We start from the raw sequence: 16,739 nt of genomic DNA, 5'->3' as shown, positions 1-16,739 counted from the left end.
TTAGCAAACTTTTACAATTGTTGTTAAATTATTGCACACTAAGGCACTAGTGCACCATTTTTGCTCGAAAGCATATGCCTTGTCACGTTTTGGCTCTCAAGAGGCAATTCCATGGCACATTTTGGCTTCCAAGAGAGCACTGAAGTGTGCGACCGCTCACCACTACCCACATTCAATAAACAGGCTACTCACAGAACGTGTCCCTCCATGTGGACTGTACTATCAGTCAGATACCTATGATGAATTACACGTTTTTCTATTTGCTGGTAAAGAAAAAGACAATAAAGACCAGAGACGTTGAACATTTACTATTTCAGAGTTATCCACCGTTTATAGGCTTAACACCAGCATCATATGACCGCTTTCATCCGCTGTTACATAACCGCCGACTCACGACTTGGAGCCAGTGTGACACAGCAGCCAGGAGATGGCAACCTCCTCCACATGGTGAAACCAACACAGAGACAAGGCATACAGGAACATTTAATGTTTTGCAAAGAGCACAGGGAGAAAAATCCCCGGATTGGATCGTACACACAGGCATGAGAGAGTCTGAGGGGCAGAGAGCTTTCCGTGGATTCCGCTGCTCCAGAGAGAGAGACTCGGAACACGAGTGAGTTTCTGTTCGTTAATGTGCCGACAACAACATCCAGCGGTGAGTGCACCTCTCCATCCCGGGCGCCGTGTGTCTTGTTTGTGCAGTGTGTTTGGTGCTCCGATGTGACATGAGCTCACACACACACACACACACACACACACACACACACACACACACACACACACACACACACACACACACACACACACACACACACACACACACACACACTCAGTGAGAGAACAGTCGGGTTGGTCGGGTTGTGTTTTGGTCTACAGTCTTTATCTGAACAGAGATTGAAGCAGAGACTCTGTGAACTCCGGCTGTGGATTTCAAAGTGAAACGAAAGGAGCGTCGGAATCAGGAAAAAGTCCACGGTACCAAACCGTGTTTACCTGCTCTCAGGATTAAGACTGATCCGGGATGTTGAAAGGCAGAAAACGAGCGCGAGGGTTAAAGCGTCATTGTGCGTATATGCGTGTACACAGATGCGTGTACACAGATGCGTGCACGCGCAGCTGTAAAACAGCGGCTGCCGTATTTTTTTTTTTACTGAATCCTCCACCAGGTCAGCAGGTGTGTTATGAAATGTGTTCAAACTGTTTTCTCGGTTAGTAAACCAGTTGCAGCTGATGCAGTGAAGCACTGGGCGACGGAGCAGCTCCACAGTACATGATCTGAAGGCTCCTGACCAAGAATGCCTGCATTTCTTCTTTACATATTTTAATTACTTCGTAAAACTAGATTACCACGCTCCACTTTGAGACTTGAAGGTCCCTGTGAGTGCTCTATAAGAAATATAGAAGTAGTCTCACAGTGTTATGTTAGCCTGTTCATAATCCACAATTTAAAAAGAGATTACCGATACTAGAATAGATTATTTCGAAGTGTTATTTCTCAGTATCTGAGGTCAGGGTTTCTTGACAAAAGGTGAATTTATTTTACACACTGTAAAAAGGGAATCTTCAATCACTTGAAGTGATGTAATTTTTTTAATCAATCCAACTCAATATTTTTAAGCTCAGGTTACCAATGTATTTTTTGTGGATCATATCAACTTAAAATTCTGCGTTGCTACAACTAAAAAAAGAAGTAGTTCGATCAACTCAGATCAGTTGCTTCAACCGGTCACACCTAAATGACTTAGGTTCTTTGAAATGAAATTCACAAGTTTTATCAACACAACTTAATAGGTCAAATAAACTAAATATTTTAATTCTTTTCAAATCAACATTTTGCATCAATCCAACTTAAAGTTTTAAGTTGTTCAACTTAATAATTGGCAAAACCCAAAAGGAAAAACAGTGGGAGTTGAGGGAACGCTGTGGATATGAGACCCTGCTGCAAATGAAGCTACCACGCAGGGACAGTGTGTCTGTGCTCCATGGCATGGACCAGCTGGCTGTCTGTGGTCCACTGTGCTGGTTGGATGCCTGACTGTGCACCATGGCATTGACTGCCTGGCTGCGCTCCACGGCATAGGCTGCTTGTCTTGGTTGTCTGGCTGCACTCCACGGCATAGGCTGCTTGGCCTGGCTGTGCTCCACGGCATAGGCTGCTTGTTTTGGCTGTGCTCCACGGCAAAGGCTGCTTGTCCTAGCTGCGCTCCACAGCATAGGCTGCTTGTCTGCTTGTCTTGGCTGCCTGTGCTCCCTGGCAGTGAGGGCCCCAATTAAAATACTCTCTCAATAATGGAAATATAACTGAAGACAATACCCAATTTGTCATTGCCAATCAAAATTTTAGCCCATCAGCACATCTCATTTATTAACATATAAAACATTAAACACACTTAAAGGTATACGGTCCATGCCACAGGGCACAGACAGCAGGTCCATGCCATGTGGAACAAAGAAAGCCTGTGCCCTTGGCAGGTTAACATCTGAATGTACAGCGGGGTCTAATATCCACTGCATTCCCTCCTCACTTCATGGTTAAAATAAGTCAATACAATAGGCTGTAAATGGTAAATGGTAAATGGACTTGAGCTTATATAGCGCTTTTCTAGTCATGGACCACTCAAAGCTGCTTTACACCGCAGGACACACTTACCCATTCACACCCATTCGCGCTAACATTCACTCACTGATGGACCACAGTGTTACTATCAGTATGTCCATCAGTATATCTAACACATGCACGCCCTTTCATGCCCATTCACACACCACTGATGCAGCAGTGGGAGCAACCTGGGGTTAAGTGTCTTGCCCAAGGACACATCGCCATGCGTCGCCCAGAGCTGGGCTTGAATTTGCAACCTTCCTTTCACCTACCAAGCGCACTCTCCAACTGCGCCACTGACTTTACATATAGACATTAAATAAACTCAACTTAAGACTATTAGTTATAGTTGCTAACCTCTTTAGTGCAATTGTTTTCCTAGATTCTTTTAAGTAAACTCAACTTGTCACATCTTTACAGTGCAATAAAGTATAAAAACACCTGGTCAGATTTTACTTTGAGGTTCTGCAAATTATTGAGTTAAAACAACTGAAAACCTTAAGTTGGACTGATGCAAAATGAAGATTTGAGAACAATCAAGTTTTCAAGTTCACTTTACTTAATAAATTGTGTTGATTGAACTTATTAACTTCATTTCAAAGAACTTTATTTAGGTGTGACCAAATGAAGCAATAATTTAAGTTGGTCCAACTGTTTTCTTTTTTCAGTGAAGCACATTTTCAATACTAGTAAGTAGTAGAAAAAACAGATAGGCTTATATTTAAGCTTGACTTTCTGCTGACCAGCAGGGAGTGACTGACCAACATTCTGTCAAAGGACCTTTATGTGGCCTGTGTGGCTAAACATAAGAAAAAAAATATGCAAGTGATATAAAAAAACAACAACAAAACAGAGGGTGCCAATGTACACTGGCCAGTAGGTGTCATACAATTTGCAAATGGCACAACACAATGGAAGTTAAGAAGTCAGTAAATTTACAGATAATTTTACAGTTTTGTAGACTATTTTTTTTAAAGAACAGAAAAACTACTGTAAAAATTAAGGGTCATTAACTATTAAACTTGGATCTTTTTACAGTTAAAAAATTAAAGTTAAAAAAAAATTAAAGTAACAGGCTACATGGAATTTTTTTGACTAAAATAAAGTAGAAGAGTAAATTAGATTAACTCAGTGGAGCAGTTTTACACAGTTAAAATTAAGCTGGTTCAACTTTAAGGGGCTGTGAGGAGTTTTTCAGTGATCTTGAAAAAGTCTCCATTCCAGATATATACCCACACTTTAGATAGATCAAACATGCAGCAATACAAATGCAGGGCAGCAGAGACACTGACAGGCAGAAGGAAAGATGGGAGAATCCCAATTTAAATAGACCGCCCAATTGAGAGGCAGAGTATGTGATTAGAAGATAGATATGACAAGTGAGACGTGATATGTGCATAGCAGTGCAGCTCGAGTTGTCTGCCTAACCCAGCACGCAGGCTTTCCCCATAATAGAAATAGGATATCATGAGGTGAGACCCATACAAAGTTGTATTTATCACAGCTGTGAAAAAGAAAACAATCATTTACTACTATTTACTACTTGTGTTGTGATCTCTGCATTTGCGTACCGATGCGATAATTTGTTTAATCGGGAAAAGACACCAAACCTGAAGCAAACAAAAACACTAAGAAGAGGGACGTGTGGAGGAGGATGAGACAGATCATCCTCCGGTCGTGCAGGGACAGACAAGAAGAGAAGAGTGAAAGTTGCTGGGAAGTTGCAGTAGCAGTTCATATATAGGAGATAAGCTAACCTGTTTTTTTGGGGCATGTTCTGAACATCCAGGGTTTTTTTTTGCCCCAGACCCTGTTTACAGCACAACACAAAACACTAAAAATGCAAAAAAGCATTGAAGGAAAATCTGTTGCCACTGAAAGACTGAATACGCTGTAGTATGCAAGCCAGGCCGGTAGTTAGTGATGTAACTGTAGAGTCTTTTGGTTGCCATGCGCCAATGTAGAGGTTGGCTGATCATCTGGTTTATGTCTTGAATGTGTCTTTGCTGATTGCAGAAGTGGAGTGACAGATAAACATTTTGTTGAAGTCAGCAGATTCAGTCTGTCCCTGCTTACCAGCTGTGTTAACTTTAAAACAAGCTGCATCTCTTTTTTTATTTGTTACAAGACAGGACACACAAGAAAACAAGTTGTGGAAATGCTATAGATTGAAAAAGTGTATACTAGTTGTGGGAGGTGGTCACGATGTAAAGCTAGTGTTTAGGACTGGGCTATATATAAGAAAAATCCTTTCATGATAACTCTTTTCATATCAATCGATGTTGGTATTTATCACGGTATAAATCAAATAACTTTTTTGTCAAGATTAAATGCTCTTTTACTCATAAGTGAGCTGTGAAGATGTCAGAAGGTTATTTCTGACTTGGTTTATTTTTTTTGTCAGAGGTTGAACATGATAAATGTACTGAAAAACAAACAAAAACAATCACTTTAGATAATTAAAACAAGTCCATCTACTTTACTTTGTTATTAGTGGGCATGTTGCAGGTGATCTACTTACACTGTGTTCTCAATTGATAACAGGAGCAAACCGCCCTCTTTAAATCAGGGTTAAGCGCATGCTACCTGCTGTCACCATGGAGAGTTTGGGAGAGCAGAGTGGCTTTAAAGGAAAATGAAGGGCAACTGCACAGGAGGTGAGAGCTGTGTCCAATGTGGTGTGTGCCCTCCGCCACTTGGCCATAGTAGTGCACACGAATCAGCTGGTCGATGCTGTGTCTGGGCTGACATTGATCGTAAGCACCCTGGAAAAAGTCTGGAGGTCATTCAGTGGCAGTGGTCCTTCAACTGGGCTGCTGGTAGAGGAACAGGGAGGTTCATCTCCTGCACTCTCCTAAGAGTGCAGGAGATGAACGTTCATTACACACTGGTGGAGACCAGCACAGTTGACAAAAACAAGAGGCCCCATTAAAAAAAGGAAGCTTAGAAATGGCGTTGGATAGACAATATGTCTCCACTATTTTTAAAATCCAATCGACCAAGTCTCATATTTCTATCAAGGAAACATTATCTTGAGATGTATTTCTTTATCATTTTATTGCCTTGGCCTACTAGTGTGTGTGATTTGTTTTAAATAGGTTAAAAAGAAAAAGTCCCTCTCACCAGATTGGATATTTATGGAGTTAATTTCAGAGGCTAGTCTCAGTTAAGCAGGGAAAAATCACAGAGTTAAAGCAAACCCAGAACTGTCACCAAAAAACAAATGTTTTACACTGAGCTCATGCTGAGCGTCCCTCCCCTTCATTTTGGCCACACACCCTGAGTCAGGCTCTGCTTCCAGCAGTTGTACCCTATGTCACATTCCATGTAGCAGAATTTATAACAAACATGTGACTGCCTTCATGCTGCGTGAACACAGTATCCCACAGCTTTCGTGCCCGCCGACCACTCAGGCTGAAAATAGGTTTCATGAAGCGTAAATATCCTCAGATAAAGCCTGGCAGAGGGAAAGAGCAGTTCACTTTGTTTATGATAGATTTTGGCCATGGACAAAGCACACGGATGCTACCCTGCACTACAGTAACAGGGACAGTATTATGTGCCTCCTTTAAATAGTTACAGTATGGTAAGAGGTCAGAATGACGGCATTCAAAGGTCTTCCATGCTTCCTTTTGCTGACATCAACTCATCCACCTTATGAGCTAACGGTGATATGCAGCTCTGTTTGAGGAACAGTCTGGAAGGCTTTTTTTCTTTTGTGTAAAAAGTTATTCAAGGAGGGCTGGTGAAGCAGTCATCACAGCTCAGGTTCAGTTTATGTGCAGTGTTTCTTAAAAATGTTTCTGCCGTGAGGTGGCCTGTGGTGTTTTTGTATTTTGGTCAGGAAGTGTTATTTCCCAGTGCAGAGTGAAATCAACAAATCACAGCTTTCTATCCTTACCCCAGACTGTTCAACACGCAGAAGTGTCCCAGAAGTGTTGATCATGGAGCAGACTATGGGCTCTAATTTCGTGGCACAGCGCAGGGGGTGCAAGCCTGGTGCACCCTGCGCAGTGCTAATTTCGTGCAGCGCACCACTGTGCGCTGCCAATTTGACAATTTGGTAGACCGTCTGCGCAGAGATGGCGCACCAGGGGGAGGTGTCGGCATATTCATGTTGGCGCAGTGACAATTTTGTGCCAAAAAAAGTGCGCTGAAAGCTCGCCAGCTCCAACCTGGTCTATCCTCGGTGCAAAGTGGAGCGCACCCTACGCAGCTGTAATTTGGTGACAGGCGCACATCTGCGCACATGTCAACAAAGCCTCAGAGGCAGGTTTCCAGAGTGTCAGGCACATTTTAATGCAATAAACAATCACAGCAATCACTATTTAATGTAACCGTCTGAACCAGCATATACATTTATATCTATATTAACTGTCCGTCTCATCTGATGTCAGATTAAAGCCGTTTGTCATAATGGAAAGTTAACCTGACGGCAGCTGGAAGTTTGATGCACATCTTACAATTAAACAATACACAGCCTTAACATCTGATACTGAGTATATATCTGGCTTCTTTCATTTCATTTAATTCAAAGAAAAGAGGGAGAGAAAAGACAAAGAAAAAAGAGACAAAATAAATGTATGTCACTCATGATTTACCCGTGATTTCCCATATTTCTCTGTTTAAGTCTTTATTTTTAAGGTGATCTAAAAAGATGGAGTACATTATTGTAAGGAGGATGAGGCGGAGACACCGGGAGAGTATGCAGTATATCACCAAAGGCTCTGCTATTTGGCGATGACAAACCAGGAGTGCAGGTGGATCAAAAGTATTCTGAATGGATAAGCCAGCTGTGTAACTGTCTCTTCATTTTGTACTCCTATTAATGACAAAGGAACAGATTAAATCTGTCCCGGGAGCTGACCCACACAGGGACGCGCTTCGTGTCCTCCAATGCGCCTTGCTGTCCATTCTCCTGCTGCAGGGACAGCGGCTCTGACTGTCTCCGCTACCAGCACTGTTTCCGTGGTGCTGGGGATCACTTAGACCAATCAGACGCTGCGCCTCGGCCGCAGCGCATTCAAAGGCGAGGAGAGGCGCTCATTTGATTGGTGAAAACAGCGCTCGGCTGTGTTAAACCCACTCATGGCTTTTCTCCTCCCTCTCTGCCATTTGCGCGGAGGGAGGCGTGGATGCGCTCCTGTGCGCTCCTCTGCGCTCCTCTGCGCCTTGACTGCGCCTCTCTTGGCACTGCAGGAAACTTGTAAAGTGCGCTGGTCACGCCCTGTCCGTGCGGCGAAGGCCGGCGCAGGGCAGGTGCGCCTGCGCTCGTGCCTGGTCTACAAAGTCAGAGCCCTTAAGGCACACTGAGTGGGTCAGGGTTAGAGTTGTTCCCACTGATATTTCTGAAGGTTGTGGCATGTGTGTTCATAAGCAGTGCAGCAGAAACATTGAAATGGAGACACATTTCTATCAGGGATGTTCTCCAAACTTTTAAGATCAGTGAATTTTGAGCTTTTGATACCGCTAAGTAAAGCTCATCTTTGGGGTCACATTACATCATTTCCTCCAGTCCATTCTTAGCTAACAGGAAGTTAACTGCTCAAAAATGAACTGTGGTGGTCAGTGGGTCGGGAGGTATGTTGAACGTGAGGGATTTGAATTAATGCAATATGACTGTCTCTAAATTTGACGTCTTCAAGTTGAGAAATCTGTCAGCTGCAGTTTGTAGAGGCAACAGTAATCTCGTGTTGACAAAAATCATCAGGCTAGAGGCTAGCATGCTAACTGAACAAGGTGACACAAGGTTACATTTGCATGCGTTTGTGGTTGATGCTGCTAGATTATTATCAGAAAAAGATAAGACTAAAAATCACGATGTGTTTAGATGTCAAGTCAAAAAAAACAGACAGGTTATGGCTGTAGACTGGAACAATACAGATTCTTTTCATGTAGTTATTTGTTTCACTCCACACCCATGTAGAGACGATGTTAAAAACAGTTAATGGTGGAAAATCATTGGATTCATCCGGATTTTTAACATAAAAAGCTTTACAGTTATTAGAAAATCACCACATCTGCTGAGATCATCAGTGGATTATGAAATGCTCAATAATCCAACCAGACACTTTCCACATCACTTTGCACAACCTAAGAGACAGAAACTGTAGCAAGGTCCCGATGAGTGAGTTAAAGGAAGTCAGTAAATCAGTTAAATGGTTATTAACCAAGCAGCTTCTTTTTTTTGATAAGATCCTATTCCAAACCCCCTGTAAAATGAGAATCAACCTGTGTCCTCTAAACCAGTGGTTCCCAACTGGTCTCACCACGCAGTCTAACTGCATAAACTTTGTTGTACTTGTCAGTTTCAGTTCCAAGTTTCCAATAAACCACATTTTTTATAACAAAACACCAACAGTATCTATAGCAGCACTGTGCTGGCTTAGCAGTCAATGACACCACACCAACACAGTTCCCTCCTTATGTAAATCTGACTGATAATTACCCTGTACCACCTTAAAAACAGACAAATACACCGTCTAAACAAACCCATCTGTAACCTGCTCTCACACCCTTCACAAAGCTGGATGGATCACTGTTAAGGAAAGTCATGAGCTGTTGTTTGACTTTAAGGCTAATTCCAAAAACATATGTGTAAGCCAAGACACAATTTTTGTGTCCGCAGGATCATCAAGTCTCAAAGCGATAATTTCCTGCATCCTCTGTGGCACCGAAAGTACTGTCTGAGTCGCCATTTTGAAAAATGTCCCAAATCGATAATTGTGCTCAGAGGAGAGAGGAGACTGATCAGAGGAGAGAGGAGACTGATCAGAGGAGAGAGGAGACCAATCAGAGGAGAGGGGAGACTGATCAGAGGAGAGAGGAGACCGATCAGAGGAGAGAGGAGACTGATCAGAGGAGAGAGGAGACTGATCAGAGGAGAGAGGAGACCAATCAGAGGAGAGAGGAGACCGATCAGAGGAGAGAGGAGACCGATCAGAGGAGAGAGGAGACTGATCAGAGGAGAGAGGAGACTGATCAGAGGAGACCAATCAGAGGAGAGAGGAGACCAATCAGAGGAGCAATGATCAAGAAAACATGAGAGCAGGCTTTGCTGAAGTCTTTTCACCAACAGACATGCCCCCATATGGAATATCACTGTCTGATTGGATTCTGCAGCGGCTCAGACTTCTCTACATGAAACTTCACAAACACAGCCGATTTTAATTAGAGAAAAGATTAGCTGAAAACAGTCACTGAGGAACATTCAGGAATGGGTCATAAAGCTGGGAATAAAAATGTGTTTGTTGTGAGTTTAAATAATAAAATACTGAACACCAGTGGCGAACCGTGGCCCCAGCCACTGGGCCTTCAGTAGGACCATGGGACCACACGTGGCAATAAACAATAATACAAAGAAATAAAAACAATAGCCCGAATCATGTGAGATGGAAGTTTAGTATATCGATAGTTTTGTGGTATTACAAAATAATCATGTGCCTGAACACTGCAACACCTAACACAACTTCAAACAATTAAAAAAAATTCAGATATAAAATTGAAAAAAAAAAAACGGAGTTTCAAGTAATCCAGCAACCACACAGTTTTCTCCATTACTTTCCGCCATTTCTCTTCAAGTTCTGCCAAATAGATCTTCTCTTTTCTCCTCACTCACTCACAGCTACAGTTAGGCGCTTAAACCATTAAAGTGATACACCGGGATGGAACAAGTTGGGTCCTATCACAAGGTTTAGGGCAGAAATTACCCCTACAGCAGTTTAGTGCAGCAGAAGCCCAGAGTGCTCGCACCAAACACCCCCTCCCTGCTCCCCTGGTTCTTTCCTCTGCACCCAGACGGGGCCATATTTTACTTGACCCAAAACACAAATAAACGGACTCCCACCGAAGAAATCTGATATCTGTCTGCATTCACGCTTTATTTAGAGAATTTTCAGCGCGTTACTTTCACACAAAAACACCGCTAAATAAGTCTCTAGTTCTCATCATGTCTCTTCGTCCTGGCAGACTGCCTGCGTTTGTTTATATCTTGCACGCTGCGCGCGGACTGATACACGAGAGTCTCGTTGCCAGCTGTGGCTCTACAGCGGAGGTAGCGCCGTTTTACGACTGAGATGAGAACTAGTGCCTTATTTAGCGGTGTTTTTGTGTGAAAGTAATGCGCCGAAAATTCTCTAAATAAAGCGTGAATGCTGACCCATATCAGATTTTTTTGGTGGGAGTCCGTTTATTTGTGTTTTTGGTCAAGTAAAATATGGCCCCGTCTGAGTGCAGAGGGGCAGGGAGGGGGTGTTTGGTAGGTATTCGCGGATACCCGGAAGATGTCAGGAAATGATCCCGCCCACAACTTAACAAAATATGATTGGCTAAGACAGCTGTCATTGTCAAATTGTGTCCACATTCGCTTGAGTTACACAGGCATTCGTTGCAGTTACTGAAGGCCCTGCCTGCCAAAATGTGTCGCTGATTTACCCAGATACCATCAACAGGAAAATTGTGATTGGTCCATTTTCCATTTAGTTATATTAACCCATTGTTGCCAGGACAAGTTTATAAAAATAATATAAAACTCATTGCTATGATTTCATTGAGCAAAATAGATAAATAAAAACAAAATAAAACAAAATAAAGAAATTCAATAATTATTTAGGAGTACAAATATTCTTTCAATATTTTTTATTAGGCCTTCACTGAATAACTTAAAGGCCCTGAGGGTTCCCCACTGCTGAACACAACCATCATGAAATCAATATAATGGATGATTAATACAGAAAACTGAAATTTAATAAATAAGATCTTCCTGAGAAACAATAAACTGGGTTATATTAATTTAGAGTTCACAATCAGATGCACTCTTGATAACGGCTAAATAACTTATAAACGATCTTACAATTACGCATTTCTTACAATAACGCATTTCTTACAATTACGCATTTCTTACAATAACATTAAGGGGACCCGTGTGCTTCTAAACAGCACACAGAATAAACAGAGAGCAGGTTTTCTTCATGGTAACGTGTTTGTTAAACAGGTTTGCTTTGAGAGGCACCCATTGGACTGACTGGAGATCTCGCTGTTTTTGTCACGTTATGATCAGATTTGATTTAAGACCTCCAGAACCAGAGGTATACTGGCCCAGAGAAAACATGAGAGGGGGTGAAGATCATGGTTTTCATGTCTCTTTGCATGCAGATTTCCACCTCTTTACAGCCTTTGTATTAAATTCACGTAAGCCTGGTGATCAAAAAAATGGGTGAACATCAGGCTCCTGTTTCTTGTGCCCTTATGTTATTCTCTTTTTTATTTATGTCACAAAATTTTATCTGGAGTAGACCTCCTCTGGACCTCCCAGCCTGCTGAATGAAATTCAAAAATTATTTGGTGTGTTTGCTTGGCAACGCACTGCGCGGTAAATGCTCCTCTCCACAGACGATGTGATGTAACCAGGTTGGTTATTCAGTCATCCAGCACTCAGCACTCAGCCCTGCTTTGACTGGCTTTTGTACGTAGACACAAAAACAGCTCTTTCTGTCAGTGACATAACTGCAATTTCACCTGCAATGCTGCTTCTCTTTGCATTAAACTCTCTTCTCCTTCACTGCACCCTCTCCCTCTCTGAACATTTGTGCATTAGGCATACATCACATACTGTTTATTTCTAAAATGTTTTTCCTTTATCCCCAGAGGATCCAGAAAGAAGAGCTCAGACTGAATTCTGCTCGTAAAGGGGTCACCAACGGGAACAACCAACCTCAGAGGAATGTGGCAAGACTGCAAAAACATGAGATGGCCACCCAAAGTCCAGCCTTCTTAGACCTTGGAGGATATTTCAAATCGCATTTGTCTCGGCCACCCCAGAGAGGTGACGCAGGATTAAATCACGTACTCCGTCAAGAGTGATCATAAACCAAACCTGCAGAGATCCCGTTCTCTAGTACCCTTCAACACTTTCTTGGAGCAACCCGGATCCAACTTTCCTGGAAGTTTGCTCAGAGGATCTGTCTGTGAAATCCAGGAACACTGAATGTTTTCCCGTGACAGAGCCTAGCAGAAGGTCTGAGCAGCTTTTTGGGGAGTTTGAACTTGGATGAGACGCTTGCTGTAGTGACGGAGGTGATGGGCAACAAGAACAGCACTCCGCCTAAAGATCCCGGAGCTGGCTCTACACAAAAAGACAGAGGGGTGTCCATAGACAGAGCCACAGGTAAAAACTCATGCCAGACTTGTGTGTCCTTTTTTTTTTTTTTTTTTTTTTTTAAGGTTTTTGCACCATAGTTAGCATCACTTTATTCTTCAGGTTTAATAATCACAATGGTACTGACATGACATGTTGTTAAAATACGTCCTTTCATTGTCCTTTCTCTGAAGAGCTTTCAGGATGGCTCACAGCTTATCATTCATCTTAGAGGCTGTTTTTCCCACAGACAGGCTGCAGCGTGCCAGAATAAAACAGAGCTTAAGATGATCAGGATGATACTAAGCTGTGAGGAAACCCCCCAAGTACTCTGGGATGTTTGTAGCGCTTACAGGCTATGTTACATAAACGTTGCATCATACAGCTACTGCTAATAGTGACTAATTGTTGCAGTCATGGCTAAAGGCTTTGAGTAGACGGGCTGTCATGATACATAAATTCATCAGAGGCTTTCTGTGTCAGCTTCATGAAACATCATCAGGTCACATGATTGGGAGATTTAAAGGCGAAGAGAGAAACACACCACATTATGGTATATGACTCTCACTGAGTGCAACCCATTAAGCTTTCTGTGTCAGTTAGCTTTAGCATCTAGCATGTCTCCAGGGGCTGCCAGGACACACACACACACACACACACACACACACACACACACACACACACACACACACACACACACACACACACACACACACACACACACACAGATACCAATAATCAACATCAGACCCGTCCATTCGCCCTCATTTCAGGAAATGTTTTGACCTAATATGAAATAAAGTTAAAGGCTCACACATCTTGGTTTAAAGAGATAACTCATACCACTCAATGAAATACTTAATAAACCAAATTCCAGACTGTTGGATTACTTTCAACCAGTCATCAATAGAAAAAAGGAAAAAGACAACCTTGACCAGACTGCAGAAATACACTCACTGGCCACTTTATCAGGTACACCCTGCTTGTGGCATTTTCACCCACAGAACTACCGCTCACTGGATATTTTCTCTTTTTCGGACCATTCTCTGTAAACCCTAGAGATGGTTGTGCAAGAAAATCCCAGTAGATAAGCAGATATTGATATAGTGTCCGGTGAGTGTATATAACTTGAGGTAAATGTATTGCTGTTGTTAAACAATCCAGAAAAAAGGGAAAAATGGAAGCATGCTTTTATTAAACAACACATTCCTTGGTGTTAAAATTCCAGTGTTAAAGCAGTTCAGAGTAAAGTGTTAAATTCTTGGTGTTGTTTTGAGGTATTTAACTCCATGTTGGTGGTAAACCATACTGTGGGAGTTACTTTGCACTGTTGATGGTAGAGCTGGGCGATTATGGTAAAAATAAGAATCCCGATTATTTTTAGTGATATTGAAATCACAATTAATATACACAATTATTAATTTATTCAAAAACTTCAGTACTGATTTAAACACAACTTTAAAGAACCAGCAAGTGGCACATACAGTATTATTGATACACATTATCTACACTGTGTGGCATATTAATTGTTTTTCTTCGATTATATTGTTTTTATGATTGTCAGATGGCAAAATTGAAATCACGATTAAAATCCAATTAATTGTCCAGCCCTAGTTCAATCAGGAGAGACTTACACCAGAAAGGATTATGAACAGGTTTAATGATATAATGTATAATAACAGATTTGGCGGTTAGACCCCATCAACCATGTGAATGATAAATGTACAGGGGAGCAGAACTCGTGACAAATTATGAATATCCCCCCATGGGGCCTAGACACTGGTGGTGGTACTAAGTCTTGAGAAAATGGGACTTGGAGAGCCGATGAAGACTGTAGAGCTGTGAGCTGACAGGTGAGGAAGATCCTGAAGGTGCGTCGAAAGGAGGAGGGACGTGACCTGGAGGTGCATGGGGAGGAGGTGGGACGCGCACAGAGCCTGAAAGACAACTGACAGCAGACAAGGCAATATTTAAAGTTTGACAGCTACGTGATGATTGGCTAACCAATGAAGCAGGGAAGTTGTGATTGGATTGAAAGAACTAGCACGCCTCCCTCCTAGACAGCTGATGAGAGAGTGAATGAATGAACGGAACACCCAGACAGTCTTCCTGACTGAACTTACACTATAGCTTCATTTGATGGAAATAATACCACACAGCATTTCTCTAAAGACGCCTCACTCATGGTAGCAATATTTATGTGTTTTACAATAAACCGTCCTATGATCTGCACTGTTAACCCAGAAGTTGTTTGTAAGCAAACTTTATCAGTAGAGTTTTATTAAAAATTAAAAGTGGGCTGTTAATATTTTTAATTCAATCAAAATGAAACTGAAGTTTCTGACAAGAACTGCACTGTTTAAAAATTGAGGCAAGTGATTGCACTCAAATGATTTGAGTCATGATAAATTAAATAAAAGGTTTAGGTAGGTTCAACTTCAATGCTAAAAGTATTAGACTTAAAACTACACTGCACTGTAAAAAACAATCTGTTGGTCCAACTTAAAAATCTACTTCAATTGGCAACACACAAAAAGGTTTTTCAAATAACTGTTTTATGTTGGACTAACATCATTGGTTTAAGTCTTGTATGCTTAGTAATTCAGTTTATTTCAAATCATCACCTTGTATAATTCCAGCTCAAACTCAACTCAAGCCAATTTCTCTACCATATAATGAAACCATCTCTGTAAAGAAACTTCAAAGAGCTGCTCCTTAACATTTTAAGGCAATGGTTTTTAAAAAGTCTTTTTTTTTTTTTTTTGCTGTTTTGTAACTGTAAATAAGGAGGGAACACAGTGGATATGAGACCCTGCTGTACATGAGGGCACAGGCTGTGTGTAACCAATGCATTGGACTGCTTATCTGTGCTCTGCGGTGACGACCAGCTGTCCGCACATCACAGACTGGCTGTCTGTGCTTTGCGCGGGTCAAGTGTCAACTGTGCTGTACACATCACAGATAGGCTGGCTGGCCGTGTACAGCATGGCATGGATTGGCTGTTTGTGCTCCACGCCACTGACGGGCTGCCTGCGTTTCACAGCATGCATCAATGTGCTCCAATGAAAATACTGCTCTAGTAATAAGTTGAAATTTAAGTGAAAATAATTTACATCAACACAGAGCACTATTATCTGTTCTGTGTCATTTGCAGAGCACGGACAGCCAGTCTTTGATGGAGAAGAATGTGTGTGTGACTGAATGTGGAGTGCAGACAGCCTATGGTCCTGTGCAACATTTTGGTACACAGCAGGGTCTTATATCCACTGCGTTCTCTCCTCACTCACGGTAACAAAACAGGCGAAAAAATATTCAACACTACCCAAAGTTAACCATACAACACTCATTGATACACTGGAGTGTTGTATGGTTGAGTTAAATTTTTAATCCGTTCACCAAATCGTTCAGTACATCTCTGCAGCTCTACCTGTGAATCAGAATGTAACAGTCTGAAATAGAGTTACATGTAACACCAGAAACGGGGCTCAGTTGTAGTCGCCTCTCAATCAGAAGGTCAGGGGTTCGATTCCCAACTTAAGCCCAACTTAATCTAGCCAGTTCTCTCTACCTCCTGCACCAGCTCTGGTTCCTTCCAAACCAGAGAGGTGATGTTCCATGTTCCAAAAGCCAGTTTTGGTAACCGGGGATCAGGCCGCCAAGGCCTCCGCCTTTGACCGCCGCCTGATCCACATCGCACTGGACCCCTATGGCTCCTCTTGCAGGTGGTGGGACCACAGGAGGATGGACCCATGTCACCCATTCGGGCTTGACCAGACTGGGCCCCATGGGTCAAGGCCCAGCCACCAGACGCTCGCCTGCGGGCCCCAACCCCAGGCCTGGCTCCAGGTCAAGGCTCCGGAGACCCTCCGACCAGGGTGAACAAATTCCTTGTTGTGGTCATCATATGGGGTCTTCGACCGCACTTCATCTGGCCTCTCACCTAGGACCACTTTGTTTTGTAAGACCCTACCCAGGGCAATTGCCCCCCAACAACAGAGCTCCAAG

General features: G+C 42.4%; 1 protein-coding gene across 2 annotated transcripts in view; it reads left to right on the top strand.

Annotated features, from left to right (window-relative positions):
* The first annotated feature begins 396 nt into the window (after positions 1–396).
* cnstb (consortin, connexin sorting protein b) overlaps positions 397–16,739 on the top strand; it is a 38,773-nt gene continuing 22,430 nt past the window's right edge. Inside the window, exons 1-2 of one of the 2 annotated variants that reach the window (XM_074684999.1) lie at positions 397–613; positions 12,245–12,764. In XM_074684999.1, the coding sequence (XP_074541100.1) occupies positions 12,677–12,764 (88 nt within the window). In that variant the 5' untranslated portion in view covers positions 397–613; positions 12,245–12,676. Of the gene's footprint in view, positions 656–12,244; positions 12,765–16,739 lie in introns of both variants that reach the window. The other variant, XM_074684998.1, reaches the window with a different exon arrangement.

Source organism: Halichoeres trimaculatus, unplaced genomic scaffold (assembly GCF_033239565.1).
Source record: "Halichoeres trimaculatus isolate MK-OKI-2021-1 unplaced genomic scaffold, fHalTri1.1 fHalTri1_scaffold_13, whole genome shotgun sequence".
Lineage (NCBI taxonomy): Eukaryota > Metazoa > Chordata > Actinopteri > Labriformes > Labridae > Halichoeres > Halichoeres trimaculatus.
This window is presented reverse-complemented; position numbering and strand designations above follow the sequence as displayed.